Genomic DNA, 15,194 nt, shown 5'->3' with positions numbered 1-15,194 from the left:
TAACTGCATGTTCTTTTTTCCACTTTCCGTAAGCTTAGAACGCTCTACAGTACAGAAACCATGCAATTCAATTCTGAGATGAAATGTACAGTAACATATAATGACTTCAGTTTGAAAGCAATTATTATACAGATAAAATATTGAACATACAGCATATCACTTCTATTTTTCATTTTCTGCTTTCTCAGCTTTGGCTCCTGCCCCACGTCCAATATGATTTACCGAAAGGGGGAATTCAGAAAGTCTGCTGACGAACACGCTGCAATGAGAGGTGACGTTCAGAAGTACATTTGATATGGTTCCGTTTACCCAATGAATTCCCACCAATAGAATAGGCGAGAATGACAGGAAATTGATTGACTGGAGCACTTCACCTTGCCAGATGTAAAGTGAGTAGTTAAATCATATGAAAGCGGTCAAACTGTACTACAATGCAAGAGTTTGATACACCAGTGCTTGTTGCTTAAGAAAAATGTTCCATTGAATTTCTACTGAAACATAGAAAAGAATGGTAATAGGCCGGACACACTGAAACAAACCTGTAAATAAATCCTGCTGGTCACCCATACAGGAGTCTTTCATCAGTAGACATGCACACCCCTTTGGGCACTGGGAAACCTGAATGTCATAGCCTTGCAGGCCAAAATAAGGCCAAGGGGTCATTGTTTTGTGGTTTTACGAAGGGAGACAACCTTGTGTGAAACAATAGCAGTTGTCATTGGTTTGGAAGATACATTTTACAGAAGAATTGTGTGAGGTGTGATGCAGCCCACATTAAATATTCTGGATCACGCATGCAGCAACCGAGCTAGGGTCCGGGTTAGGAGCCACTGGTTCATGTAATATGAGTCCCTTTGCAGTGCAGGTCTAATCATGGCAGTTCCCATGGTTTAGGCCAGAGCAGCCCCCCAGTCCCTCAGTATAAGAGTGGTGCATCATTACTTTTTTATCTCTTGACTGGATAGTTGGCCCTTCCATTTATTTGGAACTGCACCTCCAATAAATTGCTTTTTATGTTCCAAATATCCACTGAAATATTGTTTTGCATTCCAAAGCTCTCAGAGAGGTGTGTTTGCATCCCCAATAACTGTCACGTTGTATCTATAAATAAAAAGACACCACTGTTTCCCCGTTCCCCTGAAATGGATGCATGTTTGTGAGCACAAGCAGATATTATTGCATTTGAATTTCATTAACATGGCCAGAAGACATTGTCTACATGTCTCTATATGCAGTAATGTGCTCCACGACTCCTTGCAGGCAATTTGAAAGGAACGCCTGTTTTCCTTGTTCCTCCCTCTGCTCACGTAATGAAATATAAGATTCATATGTAACACTGAAGTATTAAACTTCTTTACTGTACTTAATAATTCATGGCCCAACCTATCATGTGAATGAATATTTACATGTAAAGTATCCCTTGGAGCCTTCTGTAAGCTAGAGGGAGGGGTGGGCTTATGTGTTTACGGTATTAAATGCTCAAACATTCCTGCAGTTTCTGTTTTGCCTCCAACCATTTAACACTCCTTCCACGGCATTTACAGCCGTTTTTTTCTGCTTTAGTGATTCAAATTATTCCGGGGGCATTTAGAAAAGGCAATAGAAATTGTAGACAGTCTTAATGCACATGGCTAAAATGTGAATGTGATCAGAAAACAATTGTTTTGAAGCAAATTCAATACTTCTCATACCCGTTACCTTTTTTGAAGTAAATATAATAAAACACTGTCATTAAACCACCACTCTACATTTGCCTCCAATGAATGCAAGAGCAATTAGTGGATTGTTTTAAATGTGTCTGTTTACACTGGGAAAAGCCTAATTAGGAATTAACTTCAAGGAATTTAAGTGAAAGTAGAATGACTTTTCTTTATCAGAGGACACACTCTACAAGCTGAAACAGACACAACTTTTCCAACTATCATATATTTTAATCAGAATACAAAAAATACAGTTTTAAGTTGCCTGTAAGTTAGCCAAATATTTTCATATTGCTTATTGACAAAATATAGCTAGTTATATTATAATCACCATCTTCGGCCAGTCAAAATAGATCTTTAGAGTGTGAGATTGCAAATTTATCTTAATCTGGAATATCAGATAGATGTGATTGCCATCTCTGCTCAGAATAAGTGCAAATATCCAGGTATAAAGGTAATCAATAAATACAAGAAGTAAAAACTGTTTTTAATACTAATGCTGATAAGCTGAGTTATCTGTGTGTGCGTGTGTGTGTGTGTGTGTGTGTGTGTGTGTGTGTGTACATATTTACATTTGCATGTGTGTGTGTTTGTGGTTAGCCAATATGAAATAACAGCTGGCTTAAGTCTCTTTCTTTGCCGTTTATCTATAACAGCCACTTTAATATTAGAATTAGACATTTTTGCATTTCATTTAGCAATGAAGATCTGACATATTTTGTGTGAAATACTTTGTGAATGAATGCATCAATTGTAAATGAGTGCAAAAATGGATGTGCAAGTGACCTGCTTGGCCAAATGTTGGATATTGGCGGATATAGTGGGCAATGGTCTCCAGCTAAAGCGATTGAGAGGTCATCAGCCAACTGTTGCTGTTTTATCAACAGACAATATCAGTCCAGTAATACTGCACAACACTTTCCTGAGACCATGTCTTCCGTCAGCACCATTTTGAAGGTCCCAGACAATTTCCCTCAGCAGATGTTTCTCCAACCTGAATGAAGTGTGTCTAACCTATAACAGGGTCAAACTCATCCCTGTATGTGTGTGTGTGTGTGTGTGTGTGTGTGTGCGCGTGTGTGTGCGTGCTTGTGCGTGCTTGTGTGTGTGTGTGCATGTGTGTGTGCGTGCTTGTGTGCGTATATGTGAACAAATGCACAAAAGTACAGAGTACTAAGGATTAAAATATGGTTAATGGTTAATGGTTATGAGAGATTGTGACATATCCACATACTGATGCCAAATCAAGGGAAGGAGATTATTGTAAATAAACTCAGTTCCAAGTTCTGTTTGGCAGAAATACATGGATACTATGTCATAATCTATCGAGATCATTTTCTGATAAAACCTGGTGTTACTCCTTAAAACTCCTTCCATGTTTCTGAAACAATACATGTTTTCAAATCAAACTATGCCATGATCCAAAGCAGTGTTTTCTAAGGGCAAAACTACTACCTTTAAACTACAAACTTCAAAAAAAAAAAGAAGAAAATAAATGTTTTATTCCATTTCTTTGTCTCTTTTTCTCGTTATGTTGGAATCGTTCACAATGCCTCTTGAGGTACCACTCTGCTATGCGGGGCCTATGCAAGGAACACTGCAACTAAAGTGTATGCACTACACTCATACATTCAGATACAAGTCAGCGAATATTTTACAGGCCACAAAGTACTACAGGAGAGCTAACACTAATCTGAATACAACATAGCGATATTTCTCACTGAAAACTGCTGGTGGCCTCTGGGTGCATTAATTGCACTTATACTTATGGCCAATTTATACCCCCAATACATCTGGTGTGGCTGGGCCAGTTGTGTGCAAAGGCAGAGGCTAGTGCTTATGACCATGGGGCCCAGCCAGCTCATAAGTATCATTTTTCATTGTGCATTTTTCATCTACAGGTATATGGCAAAGTTGTTCATTATTACTTTTCAGATAGGGTGACCGTGGTCTGTACCGACCTTGTGTACATTTGAATTTATTCTTGTAACTGGGATGGAATTCACTGTGGGCACAAAAATGATGTTAAACGATGTTACACTTTTTGAACATAAAACGGAAATTGCTGTGTACGTTGTATAGCTTAAGCAACAGGATAATCACCCCATTATGTGTGTATGTTCTTGTTGGGGGGCGGGGGGCGGTATTCCCAACACAACAATATTCAGATGCTGGTATAATCATTTCAGTCATTTTCAAGAAGTGGTGGTTCTTTTAAATGCATGTGTTTACTAAAACAGAAAGAAACATGTTGTTAAAGTTACCCTCGCATCTCTTGACCTTAAACGGAGTTATCATACCTAGATACAACAAACAGGACCTCAATCCTACTTCAAAGGCGTGTACATGACTTGTTGATGAAAATATGAATCTGAGGTGATTATGTAAGACTGGTTGCCCAGGGAGATTAAGAAGACATGCATTTGCCCGCCGAAATGATGTAGCTCCAGCACAGCATATGGGCCCACAGACACTATAACCTCTGCGAAAGCCAGAGCTACCAAGTACGGAGATGTTCGGTTCAGAGTTGAAAACTGCAACTTTCTGTCTCCCTTAAAGTGACGGCGGCGTACTTTAAGGATCTAATGTGTGCTGTATCTGGTACAAAACTGCAATAAGATCAGACTTCAATGGCACCCATTCTCAGGCTTTAGTGTCTGATATTTATTTAAGAATTTAAGTTCCACTGTCGTCATAGCCTCTCCTCAGGTCCCCGCGGCACTCAAATCACATCTATATCCCCTCTGTGGATAAGTGGCTGGCTGCAGCAGGAACACCGCGCTTTGATATTTCAGTCCTCATTTGAATCACCAGCCTCTTTATTTGACAATGCGCGGTAATTACCTGGGTATCTTGGCTGATCACATGAAAACCCCCACGACTGCGGGAAAACGCACAAACAGAGAGAAACAGGAGAAGAAGAGAAAAAAAAAAAACAACAAACAATGTCGTTTTCAGCATTTTAGTAATTACATTAAAGGAGAGCGACCGGGTGCTTGCAGATTTCAGTCCCTTCTCGACGTGTAGGAGCCTCGACAAGGCTCGTGTCTGCGTGAGGAAAGTCAGCCAATGCAGGAATATAAACGTGACCTTTCGTTTCATAACCCCGGCGTTCCCGGGAATGCCATGACTGGCCATGTAGGATCTTCTCATTCCCACCCACAGGCAGTAATTGAGGCATTCGTGGAATACCAGTAACTTCTTTTTCCAAGAATCAATAGGACATACTTGTTAGCTCTTGAGTTTCCTTTCAATGCTCAGCATTATTAATGCTGCTAAATGTTCATACCTCCTTCATTGTAAATTGGTATAACTTAATAATATATTTATTTTTTATATTTATATTTTTTTTGTTATTACATCTTGCTGACTGGCAGGCTACTTCAGCCTTGTGAGCTTTTATTTCAGGTTCACATTAATTTAGAAAACAAAATTATGAACAATATGAGGTATTGCTAATAACAGGCACTGAACTGCCCATGGCTACAACTTGTGTGAAATAATGAAGAATTATGGAAATGTGGAAAAAAGCTGCACAAATGTGGTCAGTGCATTCAAAACACATGAGATAATTATTTATCAAAATTGTTTATTGATACTGAATATGGCAAGTGTCGTAAAAAAGTCAAAACACACTGTACACAGGTTGACCTATGCTTTTTTTTTTTTTTTAGAACCAACTGTCCATGATAAAAAATAAAATGCATGCACTGCAAAACCATAAAACAGTTGAATGTAACCTATATGGACAAAACAGTGATAAGCAGTACCTCCACTGCACCATAACAACACATTACTACCTTCATTTCAGTCAAATGCAGTATTTTTGTTATAACGTATGCAATATTTGCATTGTTCATTTTTTGGTATAAATTTTGCACAAATCACCTTGCACTTTCATTTAATTACCTTCTGACAAGTAAATAACTGTTTACACCTCATGTAGTCCCATTAATGAACTTGATGAATCTTTATCCTAATACAAGCTCACCAAGGGATGCACGTCATTAATTCTGGTCCATTTAAAAATGACAGCAATATAGAAAAATATGTTAATACTCTGAAAAAGCTTTCGTGGGGTTGTAACGGAAACCCGAAATGAACCATGCTACTGTCGCCTACTAAAATACTTTAGGTTGAGTATGGCTCTTTTGTATCTCAAAATAAATATTTAATGACAAATGTAAACAGCAACATATATCGTTGACTCTGCCACAACACACATACAACAAATAAACATTCTTGTGCAAAAATAAAAGGTTTATTTCATTTGATTTAATACGGAAGACTTTTGTTGTTGCTCCATTTTAATCCAGCTGTGCGATGTGTGTATGGTATCAACAAGAAGACACAGCAACTCGTTACTGCGTAAAAAGATGCTTCTCGCAAAGATAGCACACACTGCAGATGTAAGTTTTCTCTTAGTATGTTCGCAAACAACGCTGGAAAATAAGGAACCACATACAGCTCACACGTTTCATCAACCGTTCACATTTGAACATATGTTTCGTCACATACCATCACCATGGGGGTGTATGCGCTTAGCATCCTCTGAAAAGATCAAATAAATAAAGGATCATAAAATGACACAAACATACATTGTGTGTCTGTCAAAAATATCAATGATATTGCAAATTGTGTCGACAGGTGCATAGAAATTAATTGGGTCAATTTTGGTAATTCCCCGATTATAAACTGAAGAAGAACGTGTTTATGGCCCTGCGCCCTTATTCCAGACGGGTATAGCGATGCAGTTGTTGCATTTATAACAAATAGGTGAACGGAACCTTTTATAATGTAATAAATAGGCTACCTTATAGGTAGGCCTATCCTGCCTCTTTAAACCCCTTAAGCCTGATAAATGATGAGTGACAGAGGATCCGCGAGAGGGTCACTGCTATTAACTTCTCGGCATCTCGGCTCCACTTAAACTTCTCTCAATTACATCTAATGATGTGGAGAGATAGCACCTCTATCCATCTACCTCCTTTCTCTAAATAAAAATTCATATCGTTTTCCAAATGCTTGATTAACAAACCGAAATGCCTTTGTGGAGTGCGTTCACGTCCCACGTTCAAGCAAAAGAATGCAGGGGACATTTTTGCTGGAAACCGCCAGCACCTACTGCTGTGCGTACCAGTCCGCGGTAGCTTATTTCGGTATGCTATGGATACGGATTTCTTACGAAGCAAAGCGCTGTCACCGGGAACGATGCTCCAATTAAATTATCTGGTCGATCCAGCTGGCGAAATGTGTGGAATATTTTAGGATAAAAAGTAAAAATATATATTTACTTATTCGATTATTGTGTGGTTCGGAAGGGGATTTTTCGTTTAAATTATATGGACACTGTTTTGGCACAGAGCGTCCGCGTTCCTCGGTGGAATAAAATAATGCAGGCTATTTTGGTTGTCAATTGTCCGTAATGGCAACTCTTAAATGTGCGTGCAATATCGACGTTTTTGACGGTATCGATTAATTAAATAATACATCATTTGACTACAGTAAATTCAAATCACTTCCCGCTTTCACATGGACGGCGACATGCATGTTTTAACGCTGAATAGTAAATTAGTGAACGCCGGTGGACATTTAATGTATATATTTTTATTATTACTTTTAAGTAATAATAATAATAATAATAATAATAATAATAATAATAATAATAATGTCTATTTTATTTTTACCATGTTTATTTTAAGCATTGTCAAGATTATACATCTACCAATTTCATGTAGATTCGAAATATCACCTTTCAGCGTAGCCTAGGCTTTAAATGAAATGGCCTGGCTGGGTTTCTTGTTGAAACATTTTTTGAATTAGAGTACAACATGTACAATGACAATTATAAACTCGATCAGGCGATAAGAAAAAAAAATTTTGTAGGATAATATTGCCAGTTATTTGTGGGCCTATGCATGTATGTTTGGTCGGTAAATTTCAGTATATGTATATATGACTCGTGATCTACTATGAATTTTTAAAAAAGCTCCCACAGAAACTGGGCTGCTTCTGAGCCAATTCCTGATAATTGTAATACTACATTATTACTAAACAAGAAATGTAAGCATATGATAAATTTAAAATACTTGTGGACAAGAACATAAAAAAAGAGTAAAAATAAAAAGGAAGAGTCTCCTTCGAGGCAATTTGTAGGTATTATTGAAATTTGAAGAGGAAAGATATGGTTTCAAAACTTTATCAAAATAAGTCTGCATAACTATTCCGAATTTCCTGGTAAATATACATATTCTATCGTCCCCCAGCATAAAACACGACCATTTAGTTCATATTGACAATAAATAATAACGAGCCGCCTGATAATAAAAGCACTTGTGCGTCTGTAAATGCAACCTAGTTAGAACCTTCGGCGTTTGGGTCATTCCGCCAGATGGCGCTAGAGGGCTGCATATTTTACTGAACTCTAGGCCTTCTAGGTGTCTCAAAGACAGAATCCCACAGATTTTTCAAGAGAATACCATAGTTACATTTTGTATGTCCATGACCCCATGCCTCCCCCTCCTCCTCCATCCACACTAGACTATGAGAATCGCAGCAGAAAAAAAGAAGTCTTTGGAACCGAAGAATTTACAGTCAGTCGCGAAACTTTTACAAGTATTTGAGTTACCCATTCCACTTTCTGGGACCCCAGTCACATTTCACGCGGGGTCAGGAAGAGTTCAACCTGATGAGGTAATGCTGGGCACTGCGTACATTGTCAGTGAATATACTAAGAGACAACACTTTCAAAACAACAACATGTAAATCCATCGGTATTAGTAAATCAACGCATGAAATTAAACAAGAATAAATCTAGGCTACCTACAGCCTATAGGTCACATCGAGAGCATGGATACGCAACGCAAAAAAGATGGCTTGAAAACACACTAATATGCGCGAAATCGTGTTCATATTTACAAAGAAACCACTAAACCTAGGCGTTCTATAAGTAAAAAAGGGAAAGGATGTTGCAAAGAAAATGGTTTAGATAGGCTAACGAAACAATCATTTGTTTTTAATAACTTCCATTTAAGGCACTTGTAAAAATGTCTCTTCCAGAAATAAAGTCCAGAATTGCTGTAAAAAGAGTTCAAAAGAAAGAAATCGGTTAATTTGCGTTTGTATTATGTAAATTTCGTTTTATATGTATTGTCCACATTGCTGTGATCATTGTAAAAGATAAGATTATGATTGCAGTTTTATGTGTAAGGAATTTCTATGATCACTGGACCAGAACAGCTTAGAGCTTGTAGGGATGGAAAAGAACCCCTGCGTTTGACTCTCCATTTCTCATTTTCTTTCTATATGGAGAAAGGGGGCAGTTAACACAACAGCCAGTGGTTTGGGGGGGATCGCCGTTTCTGGAAAGACTTTCGGTTCTGTCTTAAGTTAAGCCCTCTGGGACTCCACGGCTATGATCAGCCCTTATCATTTTCTTTAAATACGTTGCCTATATTTACATAATCTCAAACAATCAACAAGACAAACTAAGGACAAAGTTACAAACAAGATTAGGACGGTGTTATTTGTTCCTGCGGTTGAGCATCAATTGTTTCAGCAGATGTACTTACGGGCACTAAGAGGATTTAATACCCGATTTGTATCAGCTACCTTTGTAAGGAAATAAATACCATAATATATGTTTCAATATTTTACGCTAAAAAGTGTATTTGCGCGGAGAACAAGTAAAACGACTGAGTGAAGGCAGGCCTATGATTGCATGATGGCACTGTATTTTTTTTAAATTGAAGTTTGAGGAGTTTGTTGATGCACTTGTAGGATGTGACGCGAAGTGGATCTTTAGCCTCGTGATTGTCTCCGTTGTGTTTTTCTTGAAATGGATCCTTTGCCCCTAATGAATCCCAACGCAGCTGGGCATGTCCCACACGGATACCGAGAGCTTTAACCCTAAAGTGACCTCAATTTGACACCACGAGATGAAATTTTACCGCCTGTTAATGCCATCTTCAGCAGAAGCGAAGGATCCGCATGTTGACGGAGTTATGCTTCTGTAGGAACAGATTTTTGTTTCAATGAATGGTCCTCTTTCTGTAAGGTTGCACATCAAAGAGAAATTCACTTGTAAGTTACATTGAGAACATTTATAATGCAATATGTATGTTTGAACATGCTATTGCGTTTCTAATGGATTGGAAACATTGTAGCATAGCCTACAATTAGATGGGGATATAATGCTACCAATAATAACTCCGGATAAGAATAAAACAAAATATGACCTAAATTGCATGGTTTGACTTCGTGTGCGTGAGGGTATACATTAAATGGATTCATCCAATCGTCAGTGAATATGTATGTAATTACAGTGCGGCCTTTTATGCTGTTATAAAAAGTGAATTATTAAGTTTAGAAATCGTGATAATTTTGTGTAGAGAACATATTTAACCCGAAATAATTGAGAAAGTAAGCAGTGTTTAAAATGTGTGTATTTAAAAGTATGTAAGTATGTAAAACTGTAAACATCACTATGCCGTGCAGTAAACAGTTCCACATTGCCATGATAACCGTCAATGTTACAATTTGTTTAACAAAACATTGTAATACGGGGGTAGGCTATCCATTTGGAAATAGGCTGCTAAATTATAATTATATTAAAAGCAAAACAAGAGACCTCATTATTCATGTAAAATAAAGAGTAAAATACTAAAGAGATAATGCATACTATATTTGTCATATACTTAACTTAAAACACATAGTTATCAATTTCCTTAAAAAATAAATATTGAAAACTGATACAAAGTAAATAGGCTACTTATTAAAGTAATCTGGTTTATAGTAGAAAGTAAAAATTGGCTCATGAAAAATGCCCTAATCTCCGGCTGTGATCCCAGAGTGTATCCACTTGCTCGGCTAATGACGATAATATCTCTACAACGAATAACTTTTGTCTAAGCTTAGCTACACTACTAGTTTCTTCATGATTAGCAATACGGAAAATCCAGTCGTAACAAAGGGCGTATGATTCACTTACCAATGTTTGTCCGGGAAAAGTCAAGCGTTCGTACACAAGTCATTGTGCGCGATGGCATTTTAAAGCCGATGATCGCAAGATAAAAAGACCGCTCTTCAATAATTTAGGCTACCCGTGCTCTGGTTTTCTACACAGAACGTAGCGGCGCCCAAAAGTATTACGGCAGACTGCGATGTCGCTCTGCGCATAAGACTGTAGTTCCTTCTCGGGATATAGCACGTTGTAATGTCCACACAGCCGTTTGTCAACCCTGCAGTTGTACTTTTTCTAGCTGGGGCTTCCCACCCCCTTATACCCAACAAGCATAATTGTTGTTACGGTGATTCATTTATTAAATCTGTTTCGTTGCTATTAGTATGATCAACTCAAGCATCCGAGTGCTTGTCTTTTTTGGGAGGTTATTGACCTTACTATCTCCCTCCCATTCCCGAGTGTATACGACACGTTAACTCAAACCATGAATGGTTAATTTAAAAGATAAAAAAATACATTATAGATAAATATTTATCCGTATATGTGAAAAGCTATCGATACACCACGGTGTCATATGCGCAACAGGGTACATTATCATTGATGAAGCTAAATATTAAAAGGGATAGATGGCCTGTTTAGGTTTTGTGCGCAAAAGACCGTGGACTAAGGAAAAGAGGCCAACACCACAGCAATCGATGGCCGGAGCATTGCTCCTCCTCTAAACCTCAAGCGTTCCCTATGATTGATGATCTTGGGGAGCTTTGATAATTGACTACTCTGAGGTAAGGCATGGATTTCTATCTAGGGAGGGGATTGGACGAAAGAAACATACAAAATTACTTTCCCTACAAAAGGATTTTTTTTTCTTTTTGGAAAAGTTCATTCTGTGCTCAAAGGGGTGCGCCATATCATTTAATTTACTAAATAACCCCTTCGTAATTAGCAGCACCATTAGCAGGCATTAGCGAGTTAATTCTTGAGCACACAGGCTTGCGACCACAACAAAGATTACCAGCAAGCTTCAACCTCATAAATTAAATTAAAACTGTCCTTGAAATTCATTTCTATATATAGCTGGAAGTAGCAAGCTTCAGATGATAGAGGGACATAACCTTGTTTAATGCTTTTTCGTTTATTTAATTTAGGATAATATCCCTCAGACAACGTAAATGAGCACTAGTTGTAAATCAGATTATTATTTTTGTATTGTATAATTTGAACGCTATTGTGTTTTTTAACGTAGCTGATACATAGTTTCAGTTTGATATATGCCCGAGTTGTAAAATAATGAATACATAAAGTGCTGAAAGAGAGGGAAATAAATGCACAACTATTACCAGTGGAAGGGTGGGCTTGAGATTGTTACTGGAAGCTGAATTTCGTTATTTCAGACTTCAGAAAAAAACTTGTCTGGGTCTCAGATGCACAATCCCTTTTCTTTTTTCTCCCGATCTAGGTTTGATTCTTATTATCGCTGAAGAATTGGTTGAGAGGCGATGCTGTGTTGTTTGGCTCCCCCCGTGTGGAGTTGAAGCAGTCCTCGTGCATACTCTGCATATCACAGGCTTTGGTCTCTCCTCTCTTTCTATAGCTGTTGCAGGACTGGCTATGGCCACCACTACTTCCGGGTTCCGTCATTTCATTCTCCCGCCGATCAGCGCTGCAAACTGACTCTGTTCTATAAGCAAGCTAGCAGCCAACCTGCCAACACTCGCTGACACTCACTCATCTCAGACCGCGAGAAAGACGAAATACCTACGGGGGAAAGGAAAGATCTGAATTGCAATCTCTTAATTTCTATCGCTTTTTCTTTTTACAGTAATAATAAAACAAGATAGCGATCCAAAGGCATAAAGGAGACACGGAGTTGTTGGAAGAAAACGGGCTAAAAAGATTCATCCTCTCTTGAACATCATCACCAACCATCATTCATTCATTACCTTGACAACCCCTGGCTTTGATTGACAGCTGGAGTGGCAAAAAGCCATGAGACACGACAGTTTAGTTACATGCAGGTTGTTGATGGGCCGATTGTAACCTTCAGTTTGGTGCTTGACAATTTTTTTCTTTTTTTGGGGGAAAGAGGAAAACAAGAAAAATTGCAAAACTCCTCCTGATGCTTCTGCTTGTTCTGAACCACACTGGAGAATAGGAGAATTCACTAAGTTGGTTGAAAAAGGAATCTTACCACTAAATCACTTTCTAACCGGACTGGGATATTAAATATACGACACATCCAGGAGTTTATTGGAGCGCAGCCTGATGGCACAAAGGGTAGGTTTTAAATCTCCAACACTTACCTATACAAATCCACTATAGGAGGGCCTCTTGTGTTGCTCTCTTCTGCTGACGGTGGCTAATATACAAAATATTCATTCCTAAGTCGTGTTATTTGACATTTTACAGTACCTTAACTCTTCAGCCTTCGTGTATTTCTCTAGTTAGCCGGCGATCACCGCAACATTATCGGAGCTGTTTTAAAGGGACTCCTCCAGGATATTTCGTGGTTTTACAAAAGTAACCCGCTCGTGGGGAGACTGCAGTTTATGATGTTTTTGGTAATTTCAAACTTATTTGCGCGTTTACGTTGGAGGAAAACACAAATTATGATCTTTTAAACCGATACTTCCTCCAGCTCAACAAGACTGCAGTTTCTTTCCTGGTCTAGTCAGTCTTTCGTTTTGCAGTGGTTATTTTAGTCAGATAACGTAATTCTTTGTAAAAAGTGTTCATTTATTTTTTCTCTGTAGGCTACTGCCTCTCACTTCTCTCCCTTTCTTTCCAGTACGATGAGCTGGCCCATTACGGTGGAATGGACGGAGTGGGGGTTCCAGCGTCTATGTACGGAGACCCGCATGCCCCTCGACCGCTTCCCCAAGTGCATCACTTGAATCATGGACCGCCGCTCCACGCCAGCCAGCACTACGGTGCTCATGCACCCCATCCCAACGTAATGCCCACCAGCATGGGCTCCGCAGTCAACGACGTTTTAAAGAGGGATAAAGATCAAATTTATGGGTAGGTGGACAATACTTCTTACGCTTATATTGGTCACTCAAAGTATTTTCCAGGGGTTTTTAAAACAACAATAAACTTCCATTTAACAATTATTTCCAATGTTCATTTAATGTTAAACTTTCAGGAAAAAACAAACGATAAAGTTTATTTTAAGTAATCACATTTTACACATGCCGCTTAGTGAATAGGCTAAGTGTCGCATGTCAATTTTTGTTGTTTTTCATTTTAAACAAAACGTTTACGTGATATCGTGGGAAGCACATACAGTTATAGGCTGCATTTACAGAAACCACAAGTAGGCTAAACTGTCAATATATATTGTAACGCACACACGTAAACAAATAGCCTAAGCATTATTGACACATTGTGGTTTTTTTGGTGACCTTTACTTCCATGTTTTGCATATACCTAAGTAAATCTGGTAATGAAATTAGTAGCAAGATCAGGACACAATAAAAAGGCTGTTATTATATTTACAAATTGCGTTGATGAAAAAAATAATACAACAATGTAGAGCCATATCGTACACCGCTAGCCGATATAAGTGTTAAGTAACGCACACATTATTTTTTATTTAATTCATTACGTGAATTTTGAAATAGGCTATAATTGTACGTTTACCACTGAATTGGAACAGAACTCATCTCATTTTGATCGGGACGGTTGTACTAAAATATCTTTAACAATAAACTTCCTCTAAAAGACTTGGTGTAATTGTCTTGAAGTAGGGGAAACTATCTTGTACATTGTGTTTATTTACACAATTCTATAGAGCTCAGGAGTCAGTGCTCAAGTTGTGTTTCCCTGTTGCAGTCACCCGTTATTCCCCTTGCTCGCTCTGGTTTTTGAGAAGTGCGAGCTGGCTACGTGCACACCCAGGGAGCCCGGGGTAGCAGGCGGGGATGTCTGTTCCTCCGACTCCTTCAACGAGGACATCGCAGTCTTTGCCAAACAGGTTAATTTAAAAATCAACCTCTTCCACAACGTGTCTATTGTCGTTATATCTATAAGATGACTGCCTATTGTTGTGGTGGACTGCATTTGTTACACTTTTTTTTTTTTTGGTAGTCTGCTTTTGGATAGTGAAAGTTTTTAAAAACATAATAGTAGGCGACGTTGTTCATACTTTTTCTTGACAACTTGCAGCAGTCATTGCTGCGCAAATCTACTAAAATGTTATTTATATATAACATTTATATAGTAGGATGATATCATCCTTTCAGTTATTTTTTTTACTTATACGAAGTTATTTTTTATTGAGTGAACTATAGAAAGTTATGAACCAATGCAAAATATGACACAAAAACAGCGACGTAATATCGTTTGTGTTATTGTTTTAGGTGCGAGCAGAAAAACCTTTATTTTCTTCAAATCCAGAGTTGGATAATTTGGTAAGCGATGCATGGGCTCCCTTTCTACATTCATTTTCATGTGGTATGGCGGCACCCTTGAATGTAGCCTAACTTGTTTTGTGTTTGACTCCTACACTTTGGTTCCCCACATTGCAATGTAAA

The 15,194-nt window shown here is 38.3% G+C and overlaps 1 protein-coding gene across 4 annotated transcripts in view; it reads left to right on the top strand.

Moving 5' to 3' along the window:
• The first annotated feature begins 12,131 nt into the window (after positions 1 to 12,131).
• The window catches only part of meis2a (Meis homeobox 2a), an 81,792-nt gene continuing 78,729 nt past the window's right edge, over positions 12,132 to 15,194 (top strand). The window contains exons 1-4 of one of the 4 annotated variants that reach the window (XM_061249822.1): positions 12,132 to 12,936; positions 13,448 to 13,680; positions 14,494 to 14,635; positions 15,021 to 15,071. In XM_061249822.1, the coding sequence (XP_061105806.1) occupies positions 12,925 to 12,936; positions 13,448 to 13,680; positions 14,494 to 14,635; positions 15,021 to 15,071 (438 nt within the window). In that variant the 5' untranslated portion in view covers positions 12,132 to 12,924. The remainder of the gene's footprint in view (positions 12,937 to 13,447; positions 13,681 to 14,493; positions 14,636 to 15,020; positions 15,072 to 15,194) is intronic. The other 3 variants (XM_061249830.1, XM_061249837.1, XM_061249845.1) reach the window with 3 other exon arrangements.

The sequence above is a fragment of the Conger conger genome, chromosome 1 (genome assembly GCF_963514075.1).
Source record: "Conger conger chromosome 1, fConCon1.1, whole genome shotgun sequence".
In the NCBI taxonomy this organism is placed as follows: domain Eukaryota; kingdom Metazoa; phylum Chordata; class Actinopteri; order Anguilliformes; family Congridae; genus Conger; species Conger conger.
Note: the sequence above shows the minus strand (reverse complement) of the source record. Positions and strands in the feature narration are given on the sequence as shown.